The sequence below is a fragment of the Podarcis raffonei genome, chromosome 12 (assembly GCF_027172205.1).
Source record: "Podarcis raffonei isolate rPodRaf1 chromosome 12, rPodRaf1.pri, whole genome shotgun sequence".
NCBI lineage: Eukaryota > Metazoa > Chordata > Lepidosauria > Squamata > Lacertidae > Podarcis > Podarcis raffonei.
Genome location: NC_070613.1, coordinates 24,769,629 through 24,789,359, shown reverse-complemented (window position 1 = coordinate 24,789,359; position 19,731 = coordinate 24,769,629). Strand labels below are relative to the sequence as shown.

Here is a 19,731-nt window from a genome sequence, read left to right as displayed (position 1 = left end):
GTTTTTTCTTCAAATGGGAAAGTTTCTTTAAAAAAAAAGCATCTAGCAGCTGGTAGCCCTCCTCAGCGATAACGCTTCCCCATTTCCCACCCAAATTTACAGGGAAAGGGGGGTTGTTTAAGGAAAGCATTGTGACACACCAATAAGGAAGGAGAAAAGCTGATTAAAATTTATCACGTCTTACGCAGAAAGTGCCATGTTTTAAATGAGGTTCCCTAGTAGGGCTAAAAAGATGAAGCTTGGGGTTGTTGCCAATGCTTGATACACTCAGAGTAGACCTACTGAAATCAATGGTCAGGACTTTGATTCATTCAGTGGGTCCGAGTAGAATTTGGTTGGATACAATTCTTAGCCCCTTTTTTGCTGGTGGTGCAGGTCATTTCCTTCCATTTTGGGAACTGGGGGCATTGGATGAACGGTTCTGAGACCTACAGATCCAGTTGTACGTGTGACTGAGTTTGCGTCGGTTCTTCTTGGTGCACCCAGAATTAGGAAGGCCACTTCCACGTCATCAATGGGGCGGGCCAAAGATTCACATGGTTTGTTATTGAATGTTGCTGTTGATGATGTTAATATGAATTTAGGAAATTGATAATTATTTCATTTTATTCATTGACTGTGCATCCGGGCTGTAAACTGTCATGGCAGTCCAAGAGAACTTGAAGACACCAAACTAGCTGAGCTCAACTGGCAACAGTTAATGTAGCAGTGACATCAGTAGTTTGGTGGTAGATGAGGCTTCCTTTTTATGCAGAAAGTTGCACAGACGTCACCATTTTAAATGATCTGTTGTGTGGCAATGCTGGAAAAGCGCTCTGCACAAGATAATTGAGAGCCTTTGCCAGTCAGAGAGGACTTTACTGGTCTAGATGGACCAATGGACTGACTCAAGATAAAGCAGCTTAATGGATCTCCTTATATTTTTACTAATGTAGCAGAGTCCACAGTAGGTAACATTATAAATGCGTTATAACACTGACACCAGATGGTGCTGTAGAGCTAAAATCGGAACTCTTGACATTTTCCATTGTAGTAGTAGTAGTAGTAGTAGTAGTAATAGTTTATTATTTATACCCCACCCATCTGGCTGGGTTTCCCCAGCCACTCTGGGTGGCTTCCAACAAAATATTAAAATACAGTAGTCCGTCAAACATTAAAAGCTGGTAGCCCTCCTCAGTGATAACTGCCTTCAGTTGTCTTCTAAAAGTCTGGTAGTAATTGTTCTCTTTGACATCTGGTGGGAGGGCATTCCACAGGGCGGGTGCCACTACCAAGAAGGCCCTCTGCCTGGTTCCCTGTAACTTGGCTTCTCGCATCAAGGGAACTGCCAGAAGGCCCTCAGCGCTGAACCTCAGTGTCCGGGCTGAACGAAGGGGATGGAAACAGGTTTTTTCAGAGCATTTTCAGAATGTTTTTTTTAATAGCTGTGTACATGCAGCCTGTGTTTGCCCACTCAAACATTATTTTTTAAAAATGCAATTAAGAAGATGTACCACATATAACTGAACCTACTTCCTCTAATACAAATGAAACATGCCACAAAATCCAGGAAAGGGGAGAAGAAAGCAACATATGGTACAAAAATGATTTTATTTGGAGTATTACATAAAATATGATTGAGACACGGTTTGGTGCTGCAATAAAGTGTAGCCAGCTGTGTGAATTAGTTAAGCCAAAAGTGCATTTCATACACGTTCTGAGAGTCAATAAAGTGGTTTACATTGGATCAAACGGCTATATGATTTAAGCAGAAATTAGTAATTATAATGGATTACTTAGCCAATGCAGTTTACACTTTGTGAGTAGCTGTGGATATAAAAAGGTATTCCTTGTTTTTATTTTATAAAACATCCATTTCTGCTAGCAAAAAAGTATATAAAAGAATTGGACATGCAAAAAAAAAAAAAAAAAAAAGAATTAGAGGAATGGTGAATACAGGTGGCTTATTTGTTCTTGGCAGCTAAAGGCTTCCGGCTGATCTTCTTGGACTTGTCATTGTTCTTCTTGGGTGGTTCGGGGTTCGCCTGCATGTGTCTGCCATAAAGGCTATGGAGAAACAAGGAACACAAAGAACATGTTTAGTACCTTCCCTGAACTCAGGTCCAGCATATAAAACAATTATTACTGTCATCATCATTGTTAATTTAGTTATATCCAGCTTTTTCCTCTGATGGGACTCAAGGAGGCTTAGAAAACAAGAGCATCATTTTATTAAAAATCATCGGTCCTGACAACCACCTCATCCTCCATTTGTGATTGTGTTGGAGATGGCTCACTGGGAATGAGCCTATTCGTCACACATCCTTGTTCCATATGTATGCTGTTGTCTTGCAATAATAATAATAATAATAAATGAAAAATACATCCCAAAAATAACAAGGCTTGTTTATCCATTAAACAAGGATCCAACTAGTCTGATCAAATATCTAGGCCTCAGCTGCCCCCAAGAATCACTACCCCACAGGGCACCATCATTTGGGCAGTGGTTCCTCCCAGGTTTCTTGCAGTCCTTCACAATGGAAGGCTAATGGGAAAGGTGTCACAGTTGACACTGGCAGAGAAATTAAAACAGAATAACTTGTGCAGGATGGGTGGGTGGTCAGAATGACCAATTCTGTGGACATGTGCTGGATGTTCATAATGTTCATCAACCACGAGGAATGTGACGACAAATTGCTGGAAACATAATGCTTTGGAAGGATTGACTCCTGCTTGCTTGAACTTGGAAATGAGATTTCAAGGTCAGTTCTGTGCTCTGACCCCCCCCCTTCTAAGACCACGGTAGCCAAAGCGGTAGACTCGAGTTCCCACCATCCTTGACCATCAACCATGTTGGCTGGGGCTGATAGCAGTTGGAGTCCATCATCTGGAGGGGACCAGGCTGGCTACTCCCGTTCTAAAACGCCATCCTATTGTGTAACCATATGCCAGCAGTTTGTTTGTATTCAGTTCATGTTCTATTTGTTTTTGTTGTTAAAATTTGTGTGTGTGTGTGTGTGTATGCATATATATATATATATAGAGAGAGAGAGAGAGAGAGAGTGTATATATATATATATATATATATATATATATATATATATATATATTCTATCTAATTATATCTTTTTTTAAAAAAAACAAAACTATTTCTACATGCTATGACATTTCTACTACTTCCAAGCCAAAGCATAAGCGTTTTTACACAACAGTTTTGCAGGAAGAAGATCCAGGCTTCTTAATTCTTAACCTTGGAGACATTGACAAAAATTGGGTTGAATTGGCAAGATGGAATGTCGATGTAACAGAGAGTGAACTGGCTGCGTAACCAGAATACTCGAGGGCTTGATAAAGTGACACAGAGCAATGGTGTCAGAGTCTTCTCTGCCTGCTCACACATGATGGATTGTTGCAAGAGAGCTACCAACACATCAATGCCACATTAATACAGACCCCTGATTAAATGTTGACGAAGTATCCTACAATTAAGATTGCTGGCACTCACAGGAAAGCTAAATAGACTCTAAGGCTGAGAGGATTTACACTGAACACCAGAGAGCAATTAATGGATAATTTATGAGTAATTCCTACTTAAAGCAAAATTAAAAGCCTTCGAGACAAAACAGGATACAAATGTAAACTTTCTCTGTTGACAAAGAACCTTTTGGAAGATACTCTGTGTGTCAAGAAAGAAAAGAGATCCCCAAACTTTCTTGTTTTGAAAGGGGACTGCTCTGGCGGAAGTGATGGGACTAGCTCAAGAAAAACCCGGCACCTGTTGTGTGCAAATATATTCTCAACCAAGCCTGACACTCAGCCTTCAGAATGAATTACTCTTTCTTCTTTCAAAAGCCAAACAGTCACATTCTGGAAGGGCATTGGGGAAGGGCTGTAACTCAGTTGCGGAGCACATGAACTATGTTCAAAAAAATTCCATGCTCAATTCTTAGCATCTCCAGGTAGGTCTGGCAGAGACCTAAGTTTGAGAGTTGTTGCCAATCAGTGCAGACAAGGGTTGGGAAACCTGTGGCCCTCCAGATGTTGGGCCAAGGTTCTTGATCAGTTGGTCATGGACCAAGATCTAGGTGGTCTTGGAGGAAACTGGTTTTCTAGATCCATTTCAGTTAGGGTTTAGGCCTGATTTTGGCACAAAAACTGCTTTGATCACCCTGTATGATGGGAGAGAGACAGGGGAAACAGTTCCCTGTCAATTCTCCTCAACTTCTCAGCAGCTTTCAATACCATCAACCATGCTAATGGTTCTGGAGCGGCTGTCCGAGTTGGGGGTTCAATAAGGCTTATGCCCAGGTAAGTGGGGTTAGGACTGCAATCTTAGTGCTTCAAAGAAACAGATGAACTCCAACCATCCGTTCTTCCCAGCAAGTGCCATCATAAAGTAAACTAGTAATTATTATGATTATTTGCATTTATTTACCACTTGCTACATAAAATGTCTCAAAGCAACTTAGAATTGCATTCCAGGCTCTTTTCAGTGTATGCTGACAAAGAAAGACACACAGATGTAACCATGATAACGTGGAGGCAACAATAAAAATTATTCATTAAGTATTTGCAATAACAGGATGGTAAGATAAGAATCACAGAAATAAATCTGAGTAGCCAGCCACTTATAGTGCAGGGGACACAACTATCTAGGTTGCACTGCCTGACCCTTGAGTGTGTGTGCAAAGGCCAAGAGAACAAGCATAGAGCGAGGCCTCCCTAATGATTCTATCCTGATTTATACAGATATGTGTGTGTGCAAGTATCAGAATCTACACTGTGCAAAGAAACTCTGATTATTATGTATTTAAAATGTAAAAATAAAATAAAATACACTGAATCCTAACAAGTTTCCATTTGTCCTTCCTGTTAACGCTTCATGTTCACACATTAGCTGTTGATTATATAAGGCCAAGTTAAAAGACTAGCCTGCAAATTACTCTCCCCACAACGGTCAGTTTAAATGGGATGCTCCATGCAAATCTCCGCAGAGCAATAATGAGATCATAGCATAAAACCAAGATTTCATGTCCTTCAGACGTCTGTAATTATGCTGTGTGGCTACTAAAAAGTTGTTGGCGCTATAATCGTAACTGATAAATGGCACAGCCTCTCTAAACAACGGCACAGCCAGAACCTCCACGTTGTGTGCAGATTCCTCATTAAGGAAAAGGGCAAATAGTTTTCTAGAGGATTTAATGTCAAGTCTGAAAATACTTTTTTTTAAAAAAACAACAACAACCCAAAACCCTCCATAATAAGATTTTCTGGGTTTTTCTTTGCTATACAGTCTGGTTATAAATACACTCTCTGCAACAGCACACAAGTGTATATAATATGTAAATCTATAAACGAAACAAAAAAAGGTATCTGAAGAAACACCGTGCAGTCTCTACCCTGCCCCACTGAGGGTAACAAATGAGAACGCTCTGGCTGCTACAGCAAAACTAACAATAAGGGAGAAAGATGCTCATTAAACTTCATCATTCTGTCCACTTTAATGATGCCTTTACTTAATAAAAATTCCCTGAGCAGTTGCAGGGATATTAGGCAAGGTCTTTGGTTATGTATCAGGGGCCTAAGCTGTCACTAGCAAGCCTGCAGTTCAGGAGGGGCATTCCCAAGAGGAAGGAGCAAATACAGCCTCCTTTGTAATAAATGCAAAGAGAATCAATAACTGCAGCTTGGTACATTACTTAAGCATTTAAGAAAATAGGTGATCTGTCTAAATTAAAGTGCGAAGTGCTAAATGCTGCAATTTAAAGCATAAATCAAGAGGCCTGAAAACCTCAGACACTGAAGCTATAAATCCTTTTATTAAGGCTTATAACTTTAACAAGGGCTATTAAAGGGGCTGGAAAATGTGAAAATATTTTGAAAGTAATTCCACTCCCAGTTAGGTTCCTTTGCTAAGCACTGAAAATGTCAAAAGGCCAAGGCTATGCTTTTTGAAATGGTTGGGCTGAAAGGGAAAGAGAACAAACTCAACTACAAATAGATACGGTGCTCTTGGGGGAAACACTCTACATGTTTGTGCATGAGTTAGTTTCAGCTGATTTTGGATGCAACAGTCTATTATTATTAATGATTATTATCATCCCCATCACAAAACTGGCTGATGAAGCCTTAAGTTATGAAAATATGGCAATGCAAGATGCCACCTTAGAAATAGGAGGTTTATGCCTCTCTGGGAAAATGCATTGATTTCTCACTGCATGGTTAAGCCACATACTCAGTCCTGGAGAAAGTGCCGTTTTTTAGATGCTTTAGCAGTATGCCTGAGCGAAATAACTTGCACAGCAGAATGAAAATATTCCTCCAGATTTCAGAATTGAGACATCGCTCTCCTCTAGCCTGCCTCAGACATATTTCATCACATTGGCTTGATGCCACAATATTTTGGTCTATTCTGGAATAACACACCTATATTTTCAGCATTTGGTCTCTTACAAAAACCAAGCATGTATTTCAAAATGGGCAAGAAGGGGGGGAGGCAGTGTTACTGACATGCTGTGCCAGACAGTTACGACTCTGCCTTGAGACTTTTGTGTTTAACAGGGAAAAGCTCAGGAGGGGAAGGGAGGGCCATATATGGTAGGGTTGCCATATTTAAAAAAGTGAAAATCCAGACACAAAAGTTGTTGAGGGTTTTGTTTTGTTTTTTTTCAAAGTTGTTGAAATTTCTGAGCTATTTTTAAGGAAAATCACCAAAAACAACACTGCCGACACGGGTTGCCATATGTCCGGATTTTCCTGGACATTTTTAGCGATTTCCACCCGGACACTGCTTCCGACTACAGTATTCCAGCTATGTCTGGGAAATCCCGGATGTATGGGGACAGGGGTGTGGGGTTGCTGCATGTTTCTCTGTTACTCTAGGCAGTGTTTGAGCCCCCACACTTTCTTTTGAATTCTCGAGCAGGGTTACCATCTTCAAAAGCCTTGACTCCCCAGGTGGTTGCCTTACAAAAACTTTGCCCGCAGAGCAAAATGGGGTCAATCATTAGGTTATTTAGGTAAAGGGGCAATTCCTGTGTAGTAGGGCCAGTCAACCTCTATAGTCTTTTGGCCCAGAAGATTCCGAATTACCTCTAGATGGCCCTATTATACCCACTGGTATCACTCAGCTAAAAGAGCATCATGTGCTCTATTGTGTGGATGAAAACCAGTCACCTGACTTCATTGTGAAATCAGGCGACAGCAAAAGTTCAAAGAGTATGGCCCCAAGCAACATACTGCTCCTTCAGAGGAAGTGTAACCCCATCAAGAGCAGGCAACCTCCTATCCATCCAGTCTAGCGAACTGCCCACTAACAGTGCTTCAGTCTTATCTGGATTGAGCTTCAGTTTATTAGCTCTCATCTAGCCCATTACTGAGACAAGACAACGGTCCAGCACATCCACTGCCACACCTGCAGAAGTAAAGGAGTAGAGCTGTGTGTCATCAGTATATAGCAGACAACATACTCTCAAACTCCAGATGACCCCACTCAGTAGTTTCATGTAAATGCTAAACAGCATGAGGGATAAAATAAAACCATGAGGAACCTCACACTGAAGGCTCCACAGGGCCAAAGAGAACTCCTCCATCACCCCCCTCTGGAAATGACTACCCAAGTAGGACCAGAACCATGGCAAAGTGGTGCTACCTACTCCGACTCAGACAGTTGCTCCAGAAGACAACCATGGTTGATGATATCGAAAGCCACTGAGAGGTCAAGGAAAATTAATAGGAGCGCATTTCCCCTGCCACTCTTACATCTGTCATACAGGGTGACCAAAAGCAGTTTCTGTGCCAAAACCAGGCCCAAACCCTGACTGAATTCATGATTGGATCAAGAAAAATCAGCTTTCTTCAAGACTGCCTGGATATGGTCTGTGCTTTTCTTATGCAGGCTCTCTCTCTGTTTCTCTTAAAAATGGACAGGAAACCATCAAAAGTTGGAAAGCTTTCCCAATAGTATAGCTGGACACTCTATGCAAGGGAGAGTGCCAGCTGCCGATATAGCACCAATTTGAAAGAGAAGGATTCTAGTTTTGCATTATGTTTGGTGGGATTAGTGCCGCTCGTCCCCTCATTGCCATGGCCCACATTAGATGAGAGTAGAAAGCCTAAAGTGTGGGATACAAAGTCATCTTTACAGGCCTGAAAATGCATAACAAGGGTGATTAGCTATAGGCTCCAATCCCATGGTAATTCCCAGACCCAATTTTAAATTCACATGATGATGTTGTTTGTTTGTTGTTGTTTTACATCTCACAAAACAAAACTTGCAAAAGCACAAGATTACCATCGAGGCCTTGTGGAGAAGAGTCTGCTAATTAGCAGCTGCTCCCATTATCTGTTGCTACAGAGTGTCAGGGTTGTACATATGTGTATTCCGCATGACTGTGTCGAAACAGTACAGGTTGCAAAGGGGGGTCCTTTCTCCACTTACTCATCAGTGCTTTCAAAGCAAAGCAACCCACCATCAATTAAGGAATGATACAGACATTATGAAGGCCCTCAGCAATTTTTCATAACCTATCACCATGGAGGTAAGACTGATTGAGAGTTTATTCGGCTGTGACTCTCACTCTGTGCCAGCCAATCTTTATAGTAAAACTGCAGTGAAAATGTCACTTGCTGTAATGAACACAGATCATAAGTTAAGCCTCTCGGATATTTCTCCATTAGTTCTCATTAGATTTCCCCCCCTGCGTTTGTTACATTTTTCAGAAGGAGGGGGGTGGGGGAATAACCATGGAACATAATCGGCTCATTGTTACTTAAGATGATTGTGTTAAAATTGTAACTGAGCAAAAAGCAAACAGAGACAGTGCCAGAGGTGTTAGCGTTGTTCACATTCTGATATTTAGCTTTCTAGATTGTCTTAGGTCTCTATGGGCTACACTTGAAACCTAATGAGAAGATAATGAACTGGAACACATCAAAATTAGGAGGAATAATCAAATCATTGGGTGTACCAAGGTGATCCATCCTGAAGCTTTTATGTATCTCAGTGTGTTCATGGAGCATACTCAAGACTCTTGTAGTGCCAGCCCACCCTACATTTCCCTAGCACAATTCAAAGTGTTGGTGCTGACCTATAAAGCCCTAAAACAACCTTGGCCCTGTATCTGAAGGAGCATCTCCACTCCCATCATTCAGCCCAGACACTGAGATCCAGCTCTGAGGGCCTTCTGGTGGTTCCCTCATTGCATGGTTACAGGGAACCAGGCAGAGGGCCTTCTCAGAAGTCACACCTGCCCTGTCAAGGAGATATATAACTATACAAGGGTGGCGCTGTGCTCTAAACCACTGAGCCTCTTGGGCTTGCTGTTTGGAAGGTTGGCGGTTTGAATCCCTGCGATGGGATGAGCTCCCGTTGCTTTGTCCCAGCTGCTGCCTACCTAGCAGTTTGAAAGCATGCCAGTGCAAGTAGATAAATAGGTACTGCTGTGGCGGGTAGGTGAACAGCATTTCTGTGTGCTCTGGCACTCATCATGGTCCTCTGTGCGCCAGTAGCAGTTCCATGACCTGGAAAGCTGTCTGTGGACAAACACCGGCTCCCTTGGCCTGAAAGTGAGATGAGCTCTGCAACACCATAGTCGCCTTTGATTGGACTTAACCGTCCAGGGGTCCTTTACCTTTTACCTTTTTATAACTATACAACTTTTAGAAGACCTCTGAAGGCAGCCCAGTACAGTGAATATTTAACGTTTGATGTTTCACTGTAGTTTTATAATTTGTTGAAAGCTGCCCAGAGTGGCTGGGGCAACCAGCATAATAATCATAATCTATTACTTATATGCCACCCAACTGATGATGATGATGAGGCTCCCAAACTGTGTTTAAGTGCTGTGGTTCACCAGGGTCAGGGATGAAAATGGGGTGCTTGTACAGTGGTACCTCGGGTTACATACGCTTCAGGTTACAGACTCCGCTAACCCAGAAATATTACCTTGGGTTAAGAACTTTGCTTCAGGATGAGAACAGAAATCTTGCTCCGGCAGCAAGGCGGCAGCAGGAGGCCCCATTAGCTAAAGTGGTGCTTCAGGTTAAGAACAGTTTCAGGTTAAGAACGGACCTCCGGAATGAATTAAGTACTTAACCCGAGGTACCACTGTATAAGAAACCCTGTGGCATGGATTTGCCTTTCCCCAAGACTGTTTCCTCTATCCCAGGCCTATGTGATAAAGAGTTAAGTTGGGAGTGAAGGGATCTGCCATGCATGTAACACAGGTGTGAGGCTCTCAAACAGTGTCAGTAGCAGTGTTTGGATGTCGTGGTAAGCCACAGTTAATGGTTTAGCACACACATGCCCAATGTTCTCACTTGGTTCCTTCCTGCTCCCAGAGTTCCCAGATTCAGACAGGAGGGGGCATTATAAACCTGGGTCCTTGTGCAAAAGCCAATGTCTGACAGGAGGAGGGAGGGGAGCCTGGCCCCAGCACTCATTCATAAACCGTGCTTTATGAAGTCTCAAGTGTTCATCCCAGCTGGGTCAGTGGTACGTTCTTCTTACCTGGCTATTTTATTTGTTCATTTATACTGTCACTGAAAAGTATTACTATCCAATTCCCTTGGCTGAATGCTTGAGAACCACTTGCTGTGGTTTACTGTTGGTAACCCTGAAAGCTTTGGTACATAAAAGAGTTTTATATCTGTTCTTCTAATGCAGGGATATTGATTAATCATGCAAGTTGAATATGTGTTGCAGCTTCAGGTAGAAGGAATGTTTCTGCTTATGATATATATATATATATATATATATATATATATATATATGTGCACAGAAATACCAAATGTTTCTCATATGTCTGCCAACACATTTAACTAATCCTACAAAAAGAAAGAGAGACAGAGAGACCCTTGATGTGTTCATCTTCTGATTGATGATCATAGAGAGTAGAGACCCAAGCATGAAATCTTAATGCAAAGACATTTCAAACTGCAGCCAAATCACCAGGGAAAGACAGTCAAACAACTTAATTCTGCAAAGTTTGTGACAACGTTATCGACTTAAGAATTGGTCCTGGTTTTTCCTACTTTAACTGTCTGCCGATGCTCAAATATTTACTACTGTGCAACAGCTCACACTGACACCCCGCAACATCAATTCCTGTTTTATCTTAACTTGAATTAAAACATGAATGCTCACAGGCTGTATTTTTTAAGCAAGGTACATGCAGTATATTTTCCTTCCCAGGGGGGTTTAGCACCAAACACACCTGCTGCTATGATATAAAATCATTTTATATTGAATGTCCACTAGGCTACAAAATTGCCACGTAAAGTTTTTATATTTTTAAAAACGCTGTCTTCAAGCTTGAAGAAAAAGCAGTGAAAGGGGCTGGAATCACAGGTATGCTTATTTGGAATCAAGTTCCAATGAAATCCATAAGACTTATTTCCATTTAACTTTGCTTCAGATCAGGGCCCAGCAAGGACAAATTCCCAACGCATAGAAAAAATTGAATATATATTTCTGATACATTGAGCTGTTGATGCCTTTGATTATTTGGCTGCATCTACTTCAAATTCTGTATTTAATTAAAACTGGTACAGACAGTTCCTGCATCATTAGAGTTTGAGAATAGCAGATGCAGAATAGGCAAGGTGATATCATTTATTGGACCAACCTCAAGTAGCTCTTATGATCAGGTATATAAGTGAAGATTAGTAGACAATTTATGTAACTAACAGCAACACATTTCCCCAATATTCAACTGGGAATGAACACCTTATCCGAGTAACTGAAAATGTAAACACCCCAATCTAATCACGTCTTGTAAGTTGCAGTGGCTTTGATAGCACCAGGGACTCATTCAGCCACTTCCATGCAAATGCACCTATGTGGTCCTTGCAGAATTCTCATCTCCACTGAAGACGCTCATCCCTATCACAAAAGGTAGCTAAGCAGCCACCCCTTTTAAAAATGTGATAATTTTGGCTGTGGAAATATATACCAAAAATAATAATCCCCCAAGACAAATCAAAACAACTTCCAGATTTCAAAGTGCACCAGATATTTCCACTTGGCTTACAAATGCTAGAACTCAGGAAGAGGTCTTATTGATTGGTAATGAGCTTCCACTGAGATTGAATTAGCTGATAAGTGACTTGATGTTCATTACTGTCATCCCCGACGATAGGTTCAGATAATGGCATTGGCAGCTGCTGCTGTTTGCTGGTGTGAGGTCCAAGGCAGACATTGAACTGGAGCTTAGAAGGCAAAAGGAACCTCACTTCTTTTTGAGTAATCCCTTTTGCAATCTTGGGCAGTGAGCAGCGCTCATGCACTGCAGACGGAAGGGCCCTTGGCTTCTCCAAAAGGGACATGGTAGCAGCAGACCTCTCTCTCTACTAGGGGCACCAAAGAGCTGTTGCCAGTCAGAGTCTGCAATATTGAGCCAGATGGACCTGGTCCAAGCCCACTTCTTCTGTTCCTATGCTGAGGCATTTCCTTTCCTTTCTGCGGTTCTTTATTACAGTAATATATGAAGCAGAGATGTTTAAAAATGTCTAAAAGGCACCCCTGCCTTCAGCTGCTTTTGACTCACTATGGAGAAAAGGATCAGCCAGCACAGTCAGACCCTCCGTTGTGAGACTGCATCTCTCATCATGCCTAGACATTGGCCACGCTGGCTGGGCCTGATGCGAACTGGAGTCCAACAATGTCCAGAAGCCACAGGCTTCCCACCCCTGCTTTAGCATGTCCACAAAGGTGCATTGGGTTGGACAAAGTTAAGCAGCAGGTGGAAACCAGTTCCAGGTGTCAGCTGCAGTCATTGCTGCTGCCCTTCTGCCTGCCTGCCAAAGGAAAAAGTGGAGCTGCAGAAACCAGGGCTGGGTTATTTGGAGGTTCATGCTTATGCGCTACAATCAGTGCATAAGCCCTTAAGATGCCACACTAGAGCTCTTGCACTGTTTGGAAGCATTGCTATCCCACTGCGTATACATATAAAGCGACAATTTGATTGTTGTTGTTTAGTCGTTTAGTCGTGTCCGACTCTTCGTGACCCCATGGACCAGAGCATGCCAGGCACTTCTGTCTTCCACTGTCTCCCGCAGTTTGGTCAGACTCATGTTTGTAGCTTCGAGAACACTGTCCAACCATCTCGTCCTCTGTCGTCCCCTTCTCCTTGTGCCCTCCATCTTTCCCAACATCAGGGTCTTTTCCAGGGAGTCTTCTCTTCTCATGAGGTGGCCAAAGTATTGGAGCCTCAGCTTCACGATCTGTCCTTCCAGTGAGCGACAATTTGATTAAAGGCCCACAAATGGTGGGTGCTCCCTCTCTCTAAATTACTATTCAGACTGCTTTCAGCATTTAAACGAGGCTGAATCATATATACATATACATATATACAAATACTCCTTTTGACTATCAATAAAACCTGCTGTCATCTGATATCTCTCAATAGCACTCACAGCTAAGGGTGGTCATGTGCAGCACAATATCCCCATGTGCTATAACCTTATGCCATAATCTTAGGTTTGGGGAATTCTGTGTCCCGTGATGCACAACTATCTGAACTGAAGGAGATGCATCCGGACAGTGTCAGCTGAACACATAAAATACGGTGACTCAGTGAAAAGGATAATAAGATATCATCTCATTGAATAGAAAAAAGGAGGATATTAGATAGCCTTAAGAATGATGGATAGGCTTCAACTAGAGGGAAAATTTCAGCTAGATGCATGGCGATCTGAAACAGATCTGAAAAATGTTTACAGCCTTCAGATGAAAGTCTGATACTGTATTGTGGCAAATGCATTCATTAAATCGCTTGGGCCACACAAAAGCAGGAGCCATTTCAACCTGTGCCACTTACACACACACACACAGAGAGAGAGAGAGAGAGAGAGAGAGAGAGAGCGCAATGTGAACACAAAATACCGGTAAGTGGTAACCCAAAAGGCAAGTTTTCACTAAAATAAAACGTCAGTGGAACATGCCGAGGACCACACAAGGATTAATTGTCCCTTTACTAACTTTCAAAACTCAGCCTAACTATGAAAGTAGCTGCAGAAGACAGTTTGGAAGCTTCAGCTGGGGCAGAGATGCAGCAAGGGTGTGTGCAGAGCTAAATGGCAACACGAGAACGGGCCTTCTCTGCAGTGGCTCCCCATCTGTGGAATGCTCTCCCGAGGGAAGTTTGCCTGGTGCCTTCATTACACACCTTTAGGCGCCCGGCAAAAACATTCATTTTAAACCAGGCCTTTGGTTGACCTGTTTGATATCCTATACCCTTTTAAAATATGGCTCTTCTCTCTCTCTCTCTCTCTCTCTCTCTCTCTCTCTCTCTCTGTTATTGGGTTGTTGTTTTTATTCTGATTATATATGTTGTGCGCTTTTTTGTGAACTGCCCTGAGACCTCTGGGTATAGGGAGGTGTATAAACTCAATCAATCAATCATTAATAATAAATGCTTGACAAGTATGAGGTGGGTGCTTGCTCCCGTATGCAACTGAGTGTGCAATGACCATACTACCCACTGGCTTTGGAGGATTACCAAATGTCAATGTGGTCCTCAGGTTGCATGTGATTGCTTATTATGGCATTGTGTTCGCATCCTGCTCTTCTGTACATTAGGGGTAAAAATAACCAACAAAAATTAATATGTGAACTAGAGGGCCAAATTCACCCCCCCACCTTATTTTTCCATAAGACTGCATCTACAACTGCATGAAGGAAGAAATGAGGATTGTGAACCAGGCAATGCTAGGAGTCAAGTAGCAGCCTGTTCTGTGATGGCAGCCATCTGTTGAAGTAACAAGAATCACAATTGCTCTCTTAGTGGGTTACACACACACACACACACGTTGGTCAGTGTATTTTAATTAACTGAGTAGCATGAATGGTATTGAGACTATAGATGAGGTCTGGGGGAATGTAGCATTGTTCAGACTACTTACATTTAAAACAATTAAAAACTACAACCAATGATGAGCTAAAAACCAGATAAAGACACATGTTAGCATTCCACATGTCTGGATAGGCTTGACTAAGTGACTTGGAAGGGTCAGCTCTTAACGGTCTAGGCGTTGTAATTGTTTTGCTCTGTAACTGAGACATTCTATTGTGCTTATAACTGTTGTTGGTATTTATTGTTTGCAAGCCACTTTTGGAATTCATACAAATTGAAAACAATTCAAACAACGAAGCAGAGCACTCAACCTCTCCAATCAGTGTTGTCCTTGTGCGTACAGTCATGTAGAAATAGGTGTGTGAAATAGGTGTGCATGTGTGAGCTGTTCTCTGACCCTCACTACACTCTGAATCTGATGAATCAAGTTTAGGCCCTCTAAAGTGATGGAGAAAGAACTAAAAAGAGCTTTGATATTACGTGGGAAGTCAAGTCTGAGGGGATGAAAGAAAGCCTGATTTTAGGGTCAAATAAATAAGGGCCAGGCAGAAGTTAGATCTTCTGGCAGATCTCTGCATGATTTACAGTAGATCACCAACAGTCGCATACCCAACTGTTTCACAATAGCAACAACTCCCCCCACCCCACCCAAAAACAGGCTGCTGAAACAACCACAAAAACTTGGAGAGACCCTTTAATGGATTTTTGTGTGAAAGGATTATGAGCTCATTTTTGATACTGAAAACAATTGCCCAGTTTGAAATGAACTCAGAGGTGCCCTTCCCCTTAATTCTAAATGTATGCTCACCTGCCGTTCTAAGCTATTATATTGTACCTGCCTCCAATTGATGGACTTCAGAGTACAGTGGTACCTCGGATTAAGAACTTAATTCATTCTGGAGGTCTGTTCTTAACCCGAAACTGTTCTTAACCTGAGGTACCACTTTAGCTAATGGGGCCTCCTGCTGCCGCCACGCTGCCGCTGCGCGATTTCTGTTCTCATCCTGAAGCAAAGTTCTTAACCCGAGGTACTATTTCTGTGTTAGTGGAGTCTGTAACCTGAAGCGTCTGTAACCAGAGGTACCACAGTACTTTGGAAAAAAACCAAAGGATTGTATTCAACCAAATTTTACTCAGAGTAGATGTATCAAAATTCATGAACATGACTAAGTTAAGTCCATTAATTTCAGTGATTCTATTCTGAGCAAAATTTGGTTGACCACCACCCAGAGTATGAGCGATAAGCTCGACGTATGTTTATCCTCTTTATAAAGGAGGACGTTCATAGCGCTCGTAGTGTTATACGGTCCGCGGTTCCATAAAATAAAAAAAGGGAAATAATGGTTTACAATCTTTCTCAGAAAAGCCTTAAAATAGAATAGCAGTTTCCTTACCACAAGCACACGCACACACAAGATATAATGCCACCAACATCCACCAAGCAATATTACCCATAGGTTAAGAGCATTTATCCTTAGCTTTATAAAATTGCTTTAATGGTACTTAATATAGAAAACAAATAAGGACTACAGCTAGGTGCAGTGGGGGGGGGGAGGAGAGTATGGTTTTACGCATTCATATTTCTTTTACATTATTTATATGTCCCTGAAAGTAAGGTATTTTACATAACACTAATGTAAAATCTGAAATAGTGGGAAAGCGTTCAGACAATAATATGTGGGGTAATATTACACAGAGAGAGAGAGATTAAGAGAGAGAGAGAGAGAGAGAGAGAGAGAGAGAGAGAGAGAGAGAGAGATGTAAGCTATGAAACAACAGTAAGGCTGCAATCTTAATGTTTGCTTATGTACAAGTAAGCCACATTGAACACAAGGAGACTTATTTCTGAGTGACGGTGCACAGATTTACAGTGAACTGGCCTCACCAACAGACCTGAGTATTTTCTCCACACTACTGATGCCAAGGCTTAGCAACCTAACCCTGTCCTACACATTTTTACCTAGGAATAAATCCTACCAGAGGTGCCAACTTCCGAGGGAGAATGGGGGAGGCCAACATTGTGTGACGTTGGGAGGAGCCAGGGGGCGGAGCCAAATGTGGCTGCAGCTTCAATGGTTGGCGGCTCCTCCTGCTGCCACTGCTACCTGCCAAGGGCAGCTTTCCTGCTTCTTCCCCTCCACAGCATCAGGAGGAGGAGCTGGCCATTGAAGCTGTGCCACGGTCAGGTCCCCACTCAGCCTCCTCTGCCCCCTTTGAAGATTGGAGGGCCCCCAAAGGGCTCGGCCCCTAGGAGATGGCGCCCCTGAATGCCACTAGTTCTGTGGGACGTAGGCTGTGTTCACACGGTACTTTTAAAGAACATTTGAAGCGTGTTCTTTCCCTCAAATAATTATGGGCCCTGAAGTTTGCCCCTCAAAGAGTTGCAGCAATCCTTAACAAGCTACACTACCCAGAATTCTTTGAGGGGAAAATATGTGCTTTAAAGGGATACTGAGTACACTGAGTACATCAGCATGCTCTTCAATCTAGACTAACAGAGGGCAAACAAACCACCATGTCCTACATACAGCCCAATCTGATGAAAGTTTACTCGGAGCTCCCCTTGAGATCCAGCTGTCATGCTGAGAATATTTTGGTTTTGTTGAGGCTCTGGGTAGTGGCAGCAGAAGGAAAGTGTACTCATAATGGATCAGAAATTTATTTACTAAAGTTATATCACACCCTTCCTTCCAAAAGGAGTTCAGGGTGGCAAATAAGCCTGTGATTAAAATTTTATATATTAAAAAATGTATATTGGGTTTAGACATGTAATGACTATGCTTAATACTTGGTTTCTAATCTTTTCTGTTAATATTGTTTGTAACATGCCCTAGGCCTTAGGGTGAAGGCTCAAATTCAATAATAAATAAACCCACTAAGTTCAACTGGAACTGACTTGCATTAGATATTGGATTGCACAGTTGACATCACTTGGAAAAGATACAGTCAGGCCCCCACTCATCTTGGTGGAGAATTTCTGGGCTTCTCTGAATAGGAGGATATGTAGCTGTAGCAAAACTTGAATGGTTTGATAGTCAAACATTTAACACAGGCTGATGCAGTGTATAAGTTATTTTTACTACCATAAGCAACTGAAAGTTTTATGTTATCAAAAAGAAATTGGGGTGGGGGGAGAGAAACACCTGTAAATGCTCATTCTTCAAGTCTACATTTGATACTTTCTATGAGCAGATAAATTTTCAGTGTCACCGTTCCTGAGTTTTGCTGCTATTTTTATTTCCAACTTGACAGAATATTCAAAGCTGACAAATGTGGTAGAACAGACAAAATTATTAAAAGCTTCAATTTACAGCAAACAGTTGACAGTTTGCTTTTGCAGCTCATAAAGCAAAAACCTTGGAGATGTAAATACACAGGTATTTCCATGGTAAGGTAGAAGTAGCGTGCCTCAGAGAGGTCTTGAGACGGTGTTCACGAAGCATTTCAAATGAAAAGAACACCTCAAAACATACACAGTGGTACCTCTGGATGCGAACCGGATCCGTTCCGGAGCCCCGTTTGCATCCTGAAGCGAACACAACCCACGTCTGTGCGTCGCAATTTGCCACTTCCGCACATGCGTGTGATGTCATTTTGAGCGTCTGCGCATGCGCAAGCAACGAAACCCGGAAGTAACACGTTCTGTTACTTCCGGGTCGCCGCGGAGTGCAACCCGAAAATGCTCAACCCGAAGCTACTTCAACCCAAGGTATGACTGTACATTCTTTCTAGCATACCTTGTAACTAAGGTTAAATAAAAATGGCTACCTAATCTGTCATTCCCATTCAGAGCTATATGACTTGGGGTAGCCAGTTCAGAGGTGTGGAGTTTGCTGATTTTATTTTTTCTGTGGGAGCTGAGGGCCCAAACCATTCTGTTGCATTTGCTTCTGGGAAGGGGAGCTTGTCAGAAATGGCAGCAACTCCTGCCCCAAACCCTAGAGAGCCACTGCCAGTCAGTATAGATCAGGGGTGCTCAAACCTCCCACCCCCATGTCCCTTTGGAGAAGGCTAAACATTACTGAGGCCCACCAGCCATGAGATAGAGATGCAAGGGCAAAGCCAGTCAGAAAACAGGTGAGGCCGGTGATTGGCATAACCAGCTGGCAATCAGCAACATCACTTTCTGTTGATGTCTCACCCCACTTTGGAGGTTGCCAAATTCTTTGCTACGGCGATTTCTTTGTGCCCCAGAGTTCCATAGTTCGACTTTCCTCAGGTTAAATACAGACATTGATTCTGGAGGTATCATGGCTCAACCTCCCAAATTTAAGCAGAATTTGCCGATCCAGGGGCTCTAAGCCTTCTATTTAGTCAGACCAAGTGGAGAAGGCATTCGGTTTTATATATTTCCCTCACGCCTCCTTTCTGCTTCTTTTACATTCACTTATTCCTCTTATAACAAGCTTTCTTTCTTTCTTCCCCTCCCTTCTCTGATTATTATAATTGTTATTACTACTAGCACTGCTAGTAGCTCTGGAACTGCTGGAGCCAGCACCTGCCCAACCCAAAGGCTACTGACTGCATGACTGGAGAGGGGGGACAAGGACAGGACTGTGGTCCCCAGCCTAGAGTTTGAGAAACCCTGATGTGGGCAGTACTGAGTTAGATGGGCCAGTGGTTCTTATGGTATAAAGGCAGCTTCCTACAGTATAAACCGAGCCCCTGCTGTCAAAGGTGGCAGATTTTTAAGAGTTAAAAAAGAAGTCGCTGCTCTGATAAGCACCACTCCTCCCAAAAGGAAACACAGGAAGTCAGATTCCTTGAGATTAATCATTTGCACAGGATTATACCGTATTGCCCCAAATATAAGATGCACCCGAATATAAGCCGCACCTTTAAAATTCAAGGGGGGGGGGGGGAAGAAAAAAAGACAATACCTGAATATAAGCTGCTC

At 42.4% G+C, this 19,731-nt stretch overlaps 1 protein-coding gene across 2 annotated transcripts in view; it reads right to left on the bottom strand.

Moving 5' to 3' along the window:
- Positions 1–1,571: 1,571 nt before the first annotated feature.
- Positions 1,572–19,731, bottom strand: part of RSU1 (Ras suppressor protein 1) — a 59,649-nt gene continuing 41,489 nt past the window's right edge. For both annotated transcript variants that reach the window (XM_053410028.1, XM_053410027.1), the window contains one exon: positions 1,572–2,046. In XM_053410028.1, the coding sequence (XP_053266003.1) occupies positions 1,961–2,046 (86 nt within the window). In that variant the 3' untranslated portion in view covers positions 1,572–1,960. The remainder of the gene's footprint in view (positions 2,047–19,731) is intronic.